Genomic DNA, 17,206 nt, shown 5'->3' with positions numbered 1-17,206 from the left:
TAAAAGTGGAAATGCATACAACGCCATGAAATAGAGATTTATCGTTCTCTGGAACCGCTGGCCGAAGATAACAATCTGTGGTCATTCTATGAAAATGACTTCAGGCCAAAGTGCATTACATTAAACAACAGCCTTATGTTATGACCGCTGTGAGTGCACATTATCAAGTTGCACATTGTCAGTTTTATAGATTTTAGCAAGGTTACTGATTCGATAGTAAGAGGGCTATTATGAAATAAAGATAGGACAGGGATTAATCCAACTGTGTTTAGAGCCAATAGTAGGTAATACAAAAGAATGTGGGTCCAGGTCAAGTTCAGCCATGGAAGTCCTTTGTTGTTAAGAAGCATACATACGAACAAAGGACCGAAAAGGGGTACATTCTTGGTCCCTTTACTTTGTAATGTTTATGTTGTAGACATAGGTTCATAATTAGGCAAAATGATATTCTAGTTATTCAGAATTGTGATGAGATTGTCATTTTGAACTGCACGCAGTAAGGTCTGCAAAGATCTTAAACAGGCATATCATTTTAAAAACATTAATTGCTCACAACGAAAAAACTAAGACCTTAGTCTTTGATAGTAAACTTGGAGTAAAGGCAATAAAACCATAGCCAGAGGAATTACTAATATTGTGAACAAGTTCTGAGTATGGCTAACAGACTTCAGATTACATTGTTATCGCTTAGCCAAATAAAATTATAGAAGTAGATCTTTCAGATTTTGAACGTCATAGATTGCAGTTGAGGTTATAGAATCTGACAACCTCCGCAATAGGAAAGAAATCACGCTGTCCGAAACGACAGACCTCAGTGTATTCACCGGAGGATATTTTAACCCTGAGATCATCGATCTAATATTTGGTTAATGTTCAGTCAAATGAGACACAACTTGGCGAATAAGGCTTCTTTTTTAAAGTGGTGTCATAGATTAAGAAAAGATTCAGCAGAGCATTCTAGTACATTAAAAGAATGAATTGGAAATCATGTTAATCCGAAAAAGGAAATAGCATCTAACCCATGGTCAACATACTTGATAAAGCGTGAAGGAAAATGTAGATGCACACGAGGCTTGGCAGAATATTTATGAAACAATGATGTTTAAGGGCTTTTCAGTACACTATTTTTTTGTGGCTAAACAGATATCACATATACACCATGGCACATCTGGTACAGATTCCAATTGCTTGCCGCTAGCACCATTACAGTTCAGGGTGGTGGTGTCCTCAATACTCTGGAAAACTGTGAGGCTCACCTCATGGCCCTACTCATTGGCCTCTATACTTTGCCCATGGCCTCTATACTTTGCCCATGCCCCCCATATCTTTTCCCATTTGCCTGGGCAGCCCCGGCTTTGATAGACCACTTGTTCCACCCTATGGCACCAATCCATATTACTCTTCCAGGATTTCAGTGTGGGGGCTTCTACTGCCCGGCAATATGCCTCTTGGCTACACCCCCTGACAAGGCCAGCCAGGTCTTGGCCCACTGTGGCCATGTAATCTCTCCCATTACTCCCAGAATGTGCCATCTCGACTCCATCGGGACCCTCTCTCCCACCACTGTCTCCATTATGCAGGCCTGACCCTCCCACTACATTTGAAACTTGTGGCAAGATCACAGTATGTGAAAGAAGGAAACTTCCTCACCACATCCTCTCGCTTACTGTTCAGACACACAATTGCCAATGCGGAATTGCACCATTCGTGAGGTATACAATCTGTGGAGAAAACGGAGCTGAACAAGCCTAAAACACGCTCTAATAGCTATTTCTCTAGGGCTCTGTAAGGCCTCAGCCCAATCATCGTCCTCCAGTAGCCCGACATCGGATTCTCAGGCCTCCCTCAGGGGACCCATAAAGTCTGGGGAGTTGTTCACAAGTTTTCTATTTATGTGAGGGATATTGCTTTATCTATCATGTGGACTAGGAGGAGTCTGTCCTCTAGTGGTGAGTATTCTGGTATCACAGACCCTTTCTTCAGATGACAGTGAAGTGCGTGCCGCAGTTGCCGGTATTTGAGGTATTCCCCCTCCCCCCCAATTTGGAAGTTCTCTCAAATAGTCTCCCTCCGACAGAGGTGTCTGCTGTGTGAGTTTAGCCTCCCAGCCTGTCATTTTAGTTGCGTTATGCCATATGTCAAGAACTGTCCGTGTGTGTGTCGGGATGTGTGTCTTGCCTCTTCCCTTTCGGTATAGCTCAGCCAGATACTTCCATTGCTCCTCGCCAAAAGGTCCACCCTATATGCTGATTTCTCGATGAAAAGACCCACCCATTAATATTAATTAGTTGAGAGGCCCAGAAATATTTCCTGATATCTGGGACAGCCAGTCCTCCCTTCATACACTCCTTTCTGGAGCTTCTTGAGCGCAATACTAGGGCCGCCACTTCCCCATAATAGCTACGGTGTTCGGACTCGACTGCTCGAAATAATGTCTCCTGTATCCGGTATGGGGTGTTTTGAAATGCGTATAAGTAAGCGTGGGAGGGTCAGCATTTTAAAAAGAACAGCTCTGCCTATAAGGGAGAGAGGTAGCTTTCTCCAGTGAGCCACGTTGTCTCGTAGTCTGTCTAGTTGCGCCTGCACATTTTATTGTTTTCAGTACATTATTAAATCAAGATTTTCAGATTTTTTTTTAGAATTTTTAGGTGAGATCTCATGATACCTACTCATTTCTAATTAATCTAAAATGTATCAGTTCAGAACCAACTATAGGCTCAGTCTTCAGAGCTAAAATTATTCGCTTGCACTTACTTCAAATTCAAATTTGGGGGTACAGAGTTAATTGGGTCAATTGTCCAAGCGGCGGTCACTCAGATTTGATGGGCCTTGGCTTCCTACCAGTGCCCTTAGTTTTAGATAAATATCGCCCACAGCCACTATGGATCCAATTAGGAATATTATGTAAAACTTCAGCTGGGCATGTAGAGGTGTAGAGGGGTACATATGACCAGGAATAGCACTCTAGAAGTTGCTCTTTCAAAACGTTTTGGAAGATTCCTCGCACTTTGGAGTTCCTACCCTGGAAGAACTTCAAAGTTAAGGATCATAGTACTTATGCCAACTTTTGCAACAGAACGGTCTGATTTTAATAAACCTCAGGGAGCTGTATTTTACTACTTTTATATACCTGGAGAACTATTTTTCTGACAATTTTAATTGTATTTCCTTACTCCTGGTGATAACCAGGTTATGCCATAACCTACACCGAAAAGGTAATACTAAGAAAATAGCAACAGTTGTTCAAAATAACATCATCCCAAGGCAGAAATAACAGAGGGTGATGGTATGTATGTACAATGTGCTAGTATTTCACTTTAGAGACAAACTGAACCATACACTGAGCAGTGTGGAAGGATGATCCTTTAGGTAGCCCCTTACTGCCAGTGAGTCAGCAGTTACCTAAGCTTTATGTACCGGTTAGTACAAGGTCATGACAGGCTTTGTACATCTCATGCATTGGTCCTGAAGCCTATTCCCTCCATTAAGACGGGGTGCTTCTGGTGGTTTTTGGAATGTGGCTCAGAGCTTCTTTAAAGGAGACTCTTTTCAGGGTTGTCTTGAAGAAAGCAGTAATAGCAATTAATGCGTAATGTGCTACTATCCCCACTCACTCCATGTCATAGCTGAAAAAGGGCAGTGAAACATTACCCCACAATACTTTGAAAGCACCAATCGCTAACAAATTCAGACTTTAAAAAAGCATGTAACCAGCTGTCACGTTGAAAATTCATATTAACTCATTCTGTTGCAAAAAACTTTATTTCTTGTAGGAGCGGAATTAGGTGGAATTTTACAAAATTCAGTAGGCATTAAAAAGTGGGAAAATATTTCTAATAATACTTACATTTAAAAGTTATAACACTCTCTAAACGAAAGCATACATTATTATTGGTAGCTGCATTTAAATACTTTACAGGAAAACCAAATTACAATAACAAACTACCTTCACATAAGGATTATTCTGAACCAGAGACACTGGAACATGAAGGGTTAAGTAATCATTCTCCCGCCAGTTCAACAAAAATGCAACACACTCCTCCGATATGACTTGTCGAAGTGGAATATCTAAAAGGACAAAAACGTAAGAAGTTACTAAAGTAAGGATGACACTTTTTAATATCTACTGAGCTACACGCAGCAGAGGTTCCTTAGCCTTCCATCATACAGACGCCTGGGATATCCCAGCCACAACCTAGTAATGCAGACCATCTCATAAACAGTACATATACAATAATTTGCAAGGGATACCAGAGTTAATGTGCATCCCACAGTGACCAACCACCAATATCTCCCAATACCTTCATGTTTATATTTGTACCTATACCTAGAGGATACAGAGAGGGATATAGTTGACAGCTATATCTGAGAATATATAAGGTTTCCCAGAAAAGAGCTACTATGGTCACTATAAGCTATTCAATGACTTCTGTAAACCATTTTTAATATGCCCAAACCAGACTGGAAACCATCCGTTACTTAAGTGAAGTGTGGAGAAGTGTGGCTCAATGGTTAGAGCGGCAGACCCTGATGCAGAGGTCTAGCCCGGGACCACGGTTCAATTCCCCGCCTTGGCGGGTCTTGGGCTCAAAAATTCCACGGACCTGATCATTCTCGCCTCGGTGCCTATTCCAATCATGGAGTCCCACTCTGCAACTCTGGGCAATAGCTTGCTTAATCTCCACAACGGCCCCCCACAACGCTAAGGATGCCTGGCTCCACCTTGGGGTGCCTAGGAGTGGACACCTCACAGGGAAAGCCAGGATGGGTTCCACAGCGGTATTCGTACAAGCGCCTTGAGACCCTTGCGGGTGAGTAGTGCGCTATACAAGTATCAATTTACATTTACATTTTACCTGAACATGCTGTTCTCCAAATACTTAAATTTGTATATAGAAAGATATGTGTTTTTAATATTTCCCATGTCTGATTGTCTGTAACAAGCACAATTTCTTTGGATTATTTTCTAAGATTGTTAAAGATTTGTATCCAAATTCCTTTGCACCTGCTGGCATCTTAACTGAACCCCAATCCATGATTATGGTCAGATTCTGAGTAATTGCTTTTACTTTAGGCAGTTTTTTTATTTCCTTTTTCATTGGCATGTTATATATTGTCCTCAAGACACCCGACTGCTGCTGATTTGGTTACTTTGTGGCCTTTCATCATAGATTACTAATAGTTCAGAAGTTGCATCAAAAAGATCGACTAGTTTGGCTAGTTTTAAGCCCTTTTAACATCTAGGATATAGACTTCCCGGCAGATCTCAGACAAATAGACAATTTAGAAAAAAGCTCAAAACGTGTTTTTTTTCCGAGAAAATAAACAAACCCAGCCTTTGCTCTGAATAAATTCGGTTTTGGACCGGTGGTGCATGTGCTTAGTGAAACTTAAGGTAATCTCAGCGCCAGGATACCCGTGGGGTGATAGTGCGCTTTATAAGTGTTTGTTACAATTACAAGGTTCTCCATGCTGATTCATGGTTATTTTTAGATCAAATTTAGGATGTGTCTTTTAACTAATTTTCCAACACACATAAAGAAGGGGGGAGAGGTTACATTCCTACCCCGACCTCCCCAGTCACAATCTATAACACACAAAAAGGAGGTAGGAATGTGTTTTCAGGTGGTGGCATTTGATCAGTGAGTAAAAACTGCCCTCACTCACAAATTTGTGACATGCTTCATCATAGGGCTTGCTAACTGACACCCTTGCGCAGACCAACGCCTGGGGTGGAGCAAAAGGGATGGGGAGACAATACAAACATAAACTTGTGGGATCACCAAAGACAATTGCAGTTTGTGACAGTTAAAACTAGCTTGGATGTGTCCCTAATTCTAATTTTATTCCTGGGCCAACCGGCCAGGGTTAAAAACGTGAAGGATGGTGGTGCTAGGAAAAGATTAGGATCACTTCACAACCTCCTTACTGCAAAGTCGTCAACATGTTTCTGCCGATTCACCTGCGCCCACAATGTTGGGTCGCTCCGGCATTCATCAGGACCTTCAGGATCCCAAAACGCAACACCCTCTGATCCTAATTTAGGATTTTCTGGGTCTCTTCCCCTCCAAGGTAGGGTTTTTCAAATTCACACTCTCAGTATAACTAAGTTCCATTGAACGTATAACTTGAGCGAGGGAATTAGAGTGGCCCCCTGTAGTCATACATTCATCAAGGTAGGCCCACCGCCTGGCTATTACCCGCCTCTCGCCACGAATAGCCAGGTAATAGGACAGGTCGGAGATCTTCTTAGACACCTGCAAGGACTTGCACCACCAAATCCCTAAAAGAGTGAGAATATCAGCCAGACAGGCAACTTGTATTCACAGACCTGAGGGCGAAGTTGGTGGAAGAAAATACTTTGTTCCCAAAGGTTTCTAAGTGTTTGGACTCCCTATTGGGGAAAGTAGTCAGAAAGGTATTCAGATTTGCCTGCACCACCAAGCGTTCAAGGGAGAGGTGCAGAAACAAAAACGTAGGGTCACCCAGGGCTGGGCAGGGGTGATTTGCAATTTGGCGAATGGCTGAGGGGCCAGAGCAAGGTCTAGCCCAGGCTCTTAAAACAGAATCTGTAAGTGCCTCATACTGAAGGGGAGGAGGGGCTCTGTTGATGTTTGTTCCAGTTGGAGCACTTCTGTCAATACATTGGTTTTGAACTCTAAGGAGAGGGACCAGGGGGGTCAAAAGCTTCAGCTGCACTATGCATGACCATTGTGTAAGATGCACACTCTTTCATGGCAGGACCTGGGGGTGAGAGAAGTCCTACCTCAGGGTAAGTATCAAGGCTTTAAGGTCATCATACCAAATCCGTTAGTGGTAATAATTGTTGTCCGAATTTGTACCAAATAATATGTCCTTCCTTATGGAGGAGGCAAGTCAAGCTGGGGGGGGGGGGCGCGTAACTACGTGGTTCTAGGGGAGAAATGCTTTGACTGAACAAGAGCACTGTCTCAGTTGAGGTCGTATCAGCACCGGCTCTGAGATGGGCACTTAATTCTCGGGCAGTGATAGAATTGGCATTGGCATCGAGGTTCTGGGAATCGGAGGAAGTACAGGAGCCAGGGGAGGACTCGGGTTGGATGTGAAGTATCCACCTGGTGCCAAGAGTGATACTGCTGGCAGTATCCCAGGTGGAGGGCCTTTCGTTTCCTTGAGGCTCTTAAGTGTGCCTGAGAGATTCGGTAAGGATCTGACAAGTTGAAGGATGGCCTAGCGGAACTCTTCGATCTGGCTCAGTCCAGAGGCTGCCTAGGAATCTCAGATTATGCCGTGACAGGAATGGGCTGCAAGGTCGATCGACTTCAGAAGCGATATCAAGATCCATTTCAATACACTTGTGCCATCCTCGGTGAAGTGAATGGTGGAAAGGGACTAAGTCCCGCTTGGATTTTTTACATTTTTTCTTCGACTCACCTGAGTACTTGGAGCTTGACGACGACAGACCTCAGGAAAGTCCCATGCAACTTCTGGACCAGGAACGGGACAGGAACTGACCCTTCAACTTGGACCAGTCTCATTGTGGGGTCTTCCAGTGCTTGGCTACTGAGTTTCGCCTAATGGTCTAATAATTCCTTTGGGCTCATCGACGAACAGTCACTGCAGGCCTTAGAGTCGTGGATTGACCCCAGGTACCACAGGCAAACCTAATGAGGATCGCTCATTGTCATTTGTTCACAACAGGTTTAAATCTGGAATTTTGGGTAGTGAACTTTTCCCTGCACGCAGAATTTGTTTTTTCTCTAATCTATTTATTTATTTGTACGTTTTAAAGCGTATTACTTCTACAGTACTCAGTTTAGCAGGACGATACATGGCATGATAATTGAAATAGGTAATATGGCAAGAATATTCATACAGATCACAATAAAATTACAGCAGTGTAATACAAATACAGTGTGAGAAGTTGGCCTGGTATATGATGTTCACTATTCTAGTGAGCACCTTGCACCAGTCCCAACATCCCTTATGGTGATGGTTGTAAGTCAACCTTATAGACCCAGCTATCCTAGTGGTAGCGTGGACAGAACAGTCTTAGGCTCAAAGACTCTTGAGGGCGTGTAAAGCCAGCTGTTTTACCATAGGTAACCCCTTGAATATCAAATGAAAGGACACCACACAGGATATATATAAAATATATATGTATTTATTCACTAACACACTCCTCTGAACTCTTTATGAGGTCAGAGGCAAAAGCACATAACAAGTTACACTTAGAAATACTTTAAATAGCACAATTTACAGTTAGGCCCTAGGGGCGCGTAAAACCATATACTAAGTAAGTGGTATAAGAACCACGACTCGGGGAAAAGGAAAGGCCTAGGGCCTAGAGAATCGCTGTGGCTACACTATCTGAACCTTAGGTTAGGAGTAGGAGGCCCACAGGTGGCGCGTGCAGTGTCAGTACACTCACACGAGAGTCAATAGAAAGTCAATGGGAACTTTAAAGGTAAGTAATCGAAGATTTAGGACACTTCCGGTTTAACTAGGAATGTACAACTAACAAAACTAGACACTAGGATAGTCACTTCCTACAGGAGCACCGAAGTACTCGCGTTACCTCACCCACGGGCTGAGGGTGCATAGGTGTCAAAGTGTGTCGGGTTTTCTCATTGATTCCTATGGAGCCTTGGAAGAAGATGCTGCAGGCGACCAGGAGGAAGATGTCCGGGTGGATCCAAGGGTGGATCTAGGAGGAAGAGGACATGAAAGCAGAGGGGACAGAGTCTAGGTCACTAGCCAGTGACCGGGTGGAGCCAGGGAGGAACCAGACATCGTCGAGGAGCAATCAGGTGCGGATGTGAAGCTTGTTGTTGCAGCCACGCGGACCAGGGGGCGTCGAGGACAACCAGGTGCTGGAGAGGAGCTGTCCCACAAAGGTTCTCGCAGATGGAGGGGTCGACTTCAAGATTGGAGCCAACAAGCCTAAGCAAAGGCAACCCACGCAGGATAAACAAGGAGCTTCTGGTGCAGACCAGGAGGGTCTGAGGTACTTCACCTTTTCAGGGAAGCAAGTGCCAGTCTGGAGCAACAAGACCAACGATGGATTTTCAAAGGAATCGTCGTCACAGGGCTACTAGCCAACTGGCCAGCAACCGGGACAACGCGTCGAGCAGAACACAAGCAGAAGGGCCCCATGCAGATCTCGTGGAGTGTGGGGGGCTGGTCTTCGGTGCAGGTGGAGCTCGGTGTCGGGGTGTCTCAGTCCCCAGTGCACAGCTTCGAGGATGCCTCAGGAGCTGCGCTGTTAGCAAGTTGAAGATTTTCCAAGTTGCCTGGTTCCACGGATTCCGCCGCTTCCACGGAGCTCAGCTGTGCTGGAGTCGTGCAGTGGGGTCAGAGGAGTCCTGGAGTCAAGGTCTTGTCAAGCTCTGCGCTCGAGTTCTGGCGGGAAAGGAGACAAAGCAAGCCGTCGAGTTGCTGGATGGTGCCTGGTTTCCCAGTGTAGTCACTCCTTGGCCACAAGGGAAATTCTTCAGTCTTCAAGTCGGTTGAATGTCGAAGGGTCCAGAGTTTCGTTTCAAGTTTCAGGTCAGGATGAAATCTAAAGTCTCCTGGGTCAGCTCTAATCTTTATACTACTAAAGGGGGCTGGTTTTCTCACTAGGTCCCTCCTATGGGTGGGACCAGGAAGGGGGGTGGTTACACCCCCTTTCCTTTGTGCAGTTTCGCACCAGAGCTGGGGCTGGAGTGACCCAGCAACCGGTTTGAACTGGGGTATGCATGGAGCACCTAGTGTGCCCCAGGCATGTCTCATTCTATTCAGCCCTCCCTGTCCCAATACACAAAATCCTGTCTGGGGTGGTGCTCGCACCTCTCCAGGCAGGAAACCTATTGTCAGGGCCTCCCTCGCTGGTAGGACTCCCAGCAGCAGGAGGTCAGACTTGTGTATGTGGCAGCAGCATCCATTTTGTGATGCTGGGGCTCTGGTTAACTTTAACCGGGTACAGTAGTTTCAACATGTCTTCTCCCTCTAGAAGGGTGGAATGCTACCCCCGTCACCAAAATTGGCGAGGGGGTAGTATTCCAAAGCGTATGACACCTTACACGACATGTTTGGATAAAGCCAAAACAAAGTCAGCATTTAACCGCGAGGATCATAATGCACTTAAGAGTATATGGTATGGCAATATCATAGAACAGCTATAAGGACATGGTTCCGAAAGCTGTAGACAGGCTCAGCTCATGCTAGAGCACCATCTCACACATAACCAAGCACTCTGCCTCCAGGATTGTTAAGGCCTGCCATAGGAGTGACTTATAGGTTACTGTGTGTCTATATATAAGGGTAGATATAGGAATACTATACCTAAGCAAGGGGTGACTACACGACCTTGCCCCAGCTGAGTGATCAGCCAGTTGTGTCAGTTTGGATCGCCAGCTAGGGGTGGCATAATACATGCTGCAGCCCCTGGTAGGCCTTGGGTGCACCTATGCCCTGGGTACCTATGGTACACTATACAGGGACTCACAAGGGTGACCCAATATGGAATTGGAGATGTACCTAGAGTACATGGAGTCCATTTTACAGTGAGAGCAGATAGCCTGGGGCCCTGATTAGCAGGATCCCAGGCCAACTAAGTCGAAAACCAGCTAAACACTAGGCAAAAAATCTGGGGTAACCATAGTCAGGTATCCACCTTCTTACACACAGCACGGGTTTCCATAATGCCCGAATATTGCAACATTTCATATGGTGACCATATACAGTCAAATATGTTTAAACACGGTAAGCAGTCAGATATATCTTGTAGTAAACATTAATGAAGTAACAGTGCAGGAGTGGTGTAGTCATTAACCGGGATTTAACTTGAACAAATAAGAATGCAGAGGGTCCTAAAAGTCTAGGGGACAAGCCGCTGCGGTAAGTTTGCAGTGTATGTCCCCCGACCAGTCCTCACACAAAGACATATCTGTGAGCCAATCGTGAAATTTAGAAGCATACCTGCTACATTCAGGCCACTCTACGCTCATCAGATAGCAGAGCAGTGGCAGTGAATTTACTAAACTTTTTAGGTACCTCCTTGACAAAACCCAACAGACCCATCATAGGAATTAAACAACACACAATGGTCCAGCACTCTAATTTCAGTTGAAGCTCACACCAAGTAATTAGTTTTTTATACACGTTTGTAAATCACATTTCATCAAAGGAATGGCAGCTCAGCTGAGTTATTTTAATCAAATTCTTTACTCAAAGCTTCTTTTTCAGCAAGATAAAACAGACTGTAGCCAACGCGTTTCGTCCTCTCGGACTTCTTCAGGGAAAAAAGAAACATTTTCTTGCCGTCTGTGCTGAATTCATTTGTCGGTGTAGTTCCTCCCTTTAAAATCTGATAAAATCTGAGATTTCAAATGCAGTATATGACGTTTATTCTAAATTAGATTGCTGGATTCTCACGGTAGGGGGACAGTCAGTATCACCCGTCCTCCGTTGTCTGTCTTGCCCCAAACCCTGTTCTATCTGTACCACACCATCATAGGAATTAGTTGGAAATCATGGTTTGGCATGTCTAATATCGCTGCAACTATCTGATTACAAAAATGGGCCCAACCGTGCAGGAACATGCCAGCTGGAAGAAATCTGCCCCCAGGCACCACATCTATTACACTTGGTATCATCATTCTTACAATAGCGGAAGAGATCTACAGTTGAAAGGTATGCTCTCAATAAAAATGTATAATGAATAAGCCGATATCTGCCGTTAGAGGGACACCTACTTCATTTGTTGACAGCAGAATTACCATTGGTCATCTAAAATGCAATGTCCCAAGTCACCCTGCCATGCAGTGTGAGCCCTGTGGGCCTCTAGAAGCATGCAATCTATCACCGCAGCATATAATCGTGTGATAAGTTTAAATGAGAGCGGGTTATAAAGCAATATTGCAAAAACTGGCCACACCGGAGGCTCCTTTGGGAACACGGTAAAGAGGCAGCAAACTTCCTGAGAGAGTTTACTGTAGGTAAGAACATCCATCAAGGTGGCGGGGTAGTCGCTCAAGATTTCTCGGTTTGTTTTATACTTATGTGCTGTGAATAAATCACCTAATGTTTTAAGACTTTTCCTTTCAAGAGATAGCAGCAGTTCCAGAGTATGGTCGAGCGACAGCATATGATGGTATTTGAGGGGATTTGCGGTGAGTATGGCACTGAAACATTACATAAAGAGAACAACCTGTTCCAAGCCCCAACAGTACTACGGGCAGTGTGAATTTCCCAAGCCGGTCTCGGGACGGCATATAGGAGGCAGCAGAAAGAGGGGTAGGGCAAACTTGATAAAAACATGGGAGGCCTGCCAGCTATTGTGAAATTGGAGGGGAATGAATTGCACCTGTGCCACCATATAAAACACCTCAAAATGTGGGGCCGGAAATCCCCCCTGTGATACAGGGAGCTGCAATGTGTGCCACCTTATCAATGGCTATCGGACCGCCCACGCCAGCTTGATCATAAGGGAAAATAGTTGAGAAAAAAAGACCTTGTTTAAAGGAATTGGAATATTATGAAACAGATAAAGCAGCTTAGCCAAGACAATCATTTTCATCAGAGCCACTCTACCTACCACAGAAAGCAGCAGGGTTATCCATTGGTCGACTTGGGACTGCAGGGTTTCCATACAGTGTCCATAATATTCACGGATCACAGTGGGGATATCTGTATGGTAGAAAATACCCAGATATCTAACGGGCGCAGTCGGCCATAGCAACAGGTATGGTATGTCCGGTCTAATAGTAGCTTTTGTTAGGGGGACCAAGATATATTTAATCCAATTAATCTGAAGGCCAGACCAGCAGCCAAATTCCACTATGTCCTCAATAATAGGAGTCAAATTAACTGCAGGATTTTTAACCATCATCGGCATACATGGATAACCCATATTCACTCCCGTTGACAATGAAAGTCATGCAGAGCACACACCATGGGTTCGACGGTTACGGTAAAAAGAAGGGGCGACAGGAGTCATCCCTGTCCCGCATCTCGACCAATCCTAAACGGCTCAGATAGCCCATCAGTTAGGTGCAACCTAGCCAAGGGAGTAGTATACCAAATCACGAACAGTTTTACAAATGCCCCACCCAGTCCTGACAGTCTAGTGAGCAGAAGTGAACATTCAACAGTAACAAATGGCTTGACGGCATCCAAAAACGCAGTGACAGTTGGTATATCCGGGTTTAGCTGGTGTGTTACGGCAAAAAGTGAGCAAAGTTCATGAACTGTGGACCGGCCAGGAATGAAGCCGTACTGGTCAGGACAAATCTGTTTATCAATAGCTTGGCAAGAATTCTGCTACTGACATTGATAAGGGAGAGAGAACTATACAACTCACATTTAGGCGGAGGCTTATCTGGCATAAGGAGTATGATTATAATGGACTTCCACATTGTCAAAGGCAGCCGATCCCGCTCGAAATGCCTCTTCATAGACAGCCACCAGTGTGGGTGGCAGCTCGTAAGCAAGATGCGGTGAAGGGTAGACCTTGTCCACTGACAATTGATTTCACTGATGTCGAGAATGTATTCTACTCGCTCCACTGGCACTACCTGTTCGCGGTACTGAGGTGTTTTGGCTTCATCCTGTATTTTTGTAGCTGAGTGACCCTCCTCTATGCTAAACCCATACTGGTGGTCAGGATAAACTAAGCAACTTCGGCCACCATCTTCGTTCATCTACTAGGCCTCTTAGCTCCAGGTAATCAAAGAAGGATCATCCAGCAGTGCGCCTTAAGTGACGCTTCTTTGAGGAGCCCTCGTGGAGGCACTTATTTTATACTGGCGCCGGCAGGTCTGGTCTGTGGGTCCCAATACGAGCGGTACTGGTGGCCAAGGACAAGGCTAGGGCACTTGTGGGCTGGAGGGGAAGGGTGACCAAGGCCACGGCTCTTTGGAAGGGTGGCATGCTATGCAAAGTCGGGTAAAGACCGGGCTTTGCCCGATGGAATCTGATTGGCATCTCCACCCTCTGGGATGTGATTGAAGGAGGGGCGGTAAAACCTTTGGCTCGCTTGCGGTAGAATTATGAGCTAGTGAGCACACAATGTTACGAATACACACAACTTAGACACGCCGTGACGGCTGAGATGGTGGACTGGTCGGACATCCTGGGCCCTTCCCTTCTGGAGAGCCGCTAGGTGGATGGTCTGTTTGGACAGAGGGTGGTCTCCGCCACATACAAAGTGATCATAAACAATATACTAGACAACCTTGGGAGCCTCCGGAGACGATGTAAACGAGATATGGGTGACAGAGGGCGTGGACTGGGAGGCGGCTTTGATGCATCCTCGAGAGGTTGCCATCAGGGCTTACTTCCACTTGATACAGTTACAAATTCTCCACAGAGTGTACATAGATAGAGATAAAATTCTACAAAATGGGGAAAATTCCCTGAGCAGATTGCTTTCGATGTGGGCCACTGAAGGATCCCTTTTCCATACACTATAGAAGTTCCCGGTAATCCGTAGATATTGGGAGGGAATACTAAGGGATCTTGGGAACAAATTGGAAGAAGAAATCCTACTTAATCCCTACTTCATTCTCCTGGTGTTCCCAGGGGATATTGATCTATCTGACATGGAATTGGTGTTTTGTTCCCTGGGCCTAGAGGTTTCCAGGAGCGATATGTAACAGGTTTAAGGGATGCAAAATCTGCCCACAAAAGCACAGTGAATAACAGGGATGAACATGTGAAAGGAGGCTGAAAAAGTGGTGCATGCTGCCAAAGGTCGTCCATGGAAATGTAATAATATATGGGGCCGCTGGAGGGTGTATTGTGGAATGGGATCAGAGGGCACTCTGATGTCGCAGGCGGAAGCCACAGATATCCAATCACCACATATTGAGCCTGGGACTGGACACTAACACTAGCCTCCTTCCCCTAGTGGCCATTGAATGGTTGGCCCCCACTTTGGAGCCCCCTCCAACTCCTCCCCCACTGTCCAGTATAGCTGAAATGGTGGTAATGTTTTCTATGTGCTTTAAATTGGTGTCCTGTATTACCTGCTGTACATGTTTGGTTATGTATAAAAGCGAGAAAATAAATCTGCATTTTTTTAAAATTAGCGTGAAACTTCATGTCTACGACAGCGGTTGCTTGGCTGCTGTTGGCTGGGAAAGAAGAATATTGAGGTTTTGGATGGTGGTATCTTACTTCACCAGATCTGATGTGAAACCTGCTGTATTCTTTTACCACCCTACACGTTTTTAAATATTGGCTTGCACACATCTTTTAAACCTCAGTGTGAACTTCAAAGATCGTTTTTATGAGTTGTGAAGGGTCTGAGGACCTAGTTTAAGGCTATATGCATGCAGACAAAACCTCTTATAAAGAGAGAGTTCCAAAGATACAGCCATACAGACCCCCTTAAGGCCTATCTGTTGCATGCTGATCAACTGGTTAGAAACTTGGAGACAATACAACAGAATCATGGGCAAGGTCAGCTGCCTGTTCATTGCCCAATCTATAGTAATCTGCACAAAGGGCACAGTCATATTACCCATCAAAGCTGGCTACTTTCATGGTGATAACTGATGTTCTTACACCACTCAGACATTTACTGAATCAAGATGTCTTGTCTCACTGTTAAGAGGAGCACTGGCATTCACAGCTGACAAATGTCTCATTTCACAACTGATAGCACAGGTCAGGCTATGAGGCTGCCCTCATCCAGACCCAAGTGTTTTATGCTTCATCTTCACACAGGAAAGGGCAGATTTCTTAGCTGCAGGAAGCAGAAAAGTATTAATAGCTGGAACAGAAGGAAGGATGGGCGTAGAAGAGGCACAATATGACAAAGGTAAAAAAAAATAAGATATTTTCATTTGAGTAGGGACCGGCAATATCTTTAGCTTAGTTGCTCCCCTAATGAGGATGCCTGTAAAGGTTACAATATTGCTGGTCAGTGAGATGCTGTAAAGAGATTCTAAAGACATGGCTCTGTCTGGAGTTCCACGGACACAGGATACTCCTGGCCAATTAACGTCTGGATTTCATGTTGGATATCTAGAATGACATGGCTTTCAAGAGATGTCGTGTGAGAGGACATTCTTGAGATGTGGAGTGTCGTGAAGATGTGTACAGTCCGGTAGAAGAATGATGTTAAGATTCCTTCTCTTTTTTCAATGTATCTCTGATAGGAAATGCCCCTGAAAGAGGAGTATGCAAAGTAACAGGAGGCTTTCCTGACAGAGAATGGTATTTTCATAGTACCTTTCAAATCTTCTTATGTTGAGGAGGAATGTCTTTTGAATAAACAGTGTGAGGGAAGAATAGGTTACTTACCTGCAACAGAGTTTTCTGGTGGATACTCTATATTAAAGCAGACTCTTCACATCAAGAATATCCCACGGGTGCTAAACTGGATCTATCCCATCTGCTGCTTGGTGGTGCCATGTGGCATTGCACTGGCCTTGCTCTGTCCATGAAGTGACGGAGTAGAGCCTCATATAAGCACCACCATTGCCCAGTGACGTTAGTTTCTTGCTTGTCTCTGTCAGCACCCTGGACGTGGAGAACAAAACAATTTTTGGCAACCAGTGGGAAGATCTCTAATCTGGACCTTCTTAGATGGTTTAAAAAAGACAACCTACAGACTGGGGTGGTGGGGGCAGTGAGGAATCTGCAGTTATGCAGAGTATTCACCAGAAACAGCGTTACCAAAGGTTAAATAATTTGTTCTTCTGGTGCATGGCACTCACAGCAGATTCCTCACAACAAGCGTAGATATGAAAGCAGTACCACCCAAGGTGAAGGGTCAGTCGAGTGGAATCAGACTAAAATGTCTTGCAGGACTGAACAGGAAAAATGCCTTGCTCATCAAACCTGGCAGTGAATTCAGAAGCGCTTCGTGAATGTTTGCACTGAAATCCACAGTGCAGCCTGACAGATGTCAAGGACAGGCATTCTGCATGCCAACGTAATGGTAGCAGCCTTGGTCCAGGTGGGCTGATCCCTCAGTCTTCCAGTGGCTGATTTTTGGCCTAGGCATAGAAGATCTTATTGCAAATTACTATCTATCTTGACAAAATCGTTTTCTGCACAGTCTTAAATTTCTTTGCCCAGACGTACCCCACAAAATGCTGATCGTCCACCCGATGGCCTTTGGTACAATTGTGGTAAAAGCTGAAGGATCTTTTTGGTCCAGCCAATGAAGCCTTACCTCCTCTTTCAAGAGGCGAGGTACAGCAAAGAACGTTGAGAGGGTGATGGATTGCCC

General features: G+C 44.9%; 1 protein-coding gene across 2 annotated transcripts in view; it reads right to left on the bottom strand.

Annotated features, from left to right (window-relative positions):
• Positions 1–17,206, bottom strand: part of INTS8 (integrator complex subunit 8) — a 552,137-nt gene that overhangs the window by 169,323 nt on the left and 365,608 nt on the right. For both annotated transcript variants that reach the window (XM_078687009.1, XM_078687008.1), the window contains exon 17: positions 3,947–4,068. In XM_078687009.1, the coding sequence (XP_078543135.1) occupies positions 3,947–4,068 (122 nt within the window). The remainder of the gene's footprint in view (positions 1–3,946; positions 4,069–17,206) is intronic.

Source organism: Lissotriton helveticus, chromosome 4_1 (genome assembly GCF_964261635.1).
Source record: "Lissotriton helveticus chromosome 4_1, aLisHel1.1, whole genome shotgun sequence".
NCBI lineage: Eukaryota > Metazoa > Chordata > Amphibia > Caudata > Salamandridae > Lissotriton > Lissotriton helveticus.
Note: the sequence above shows the minus strand (reverse complement) of the source record. Positions and strands in the feature narration are given on the sequence as shown.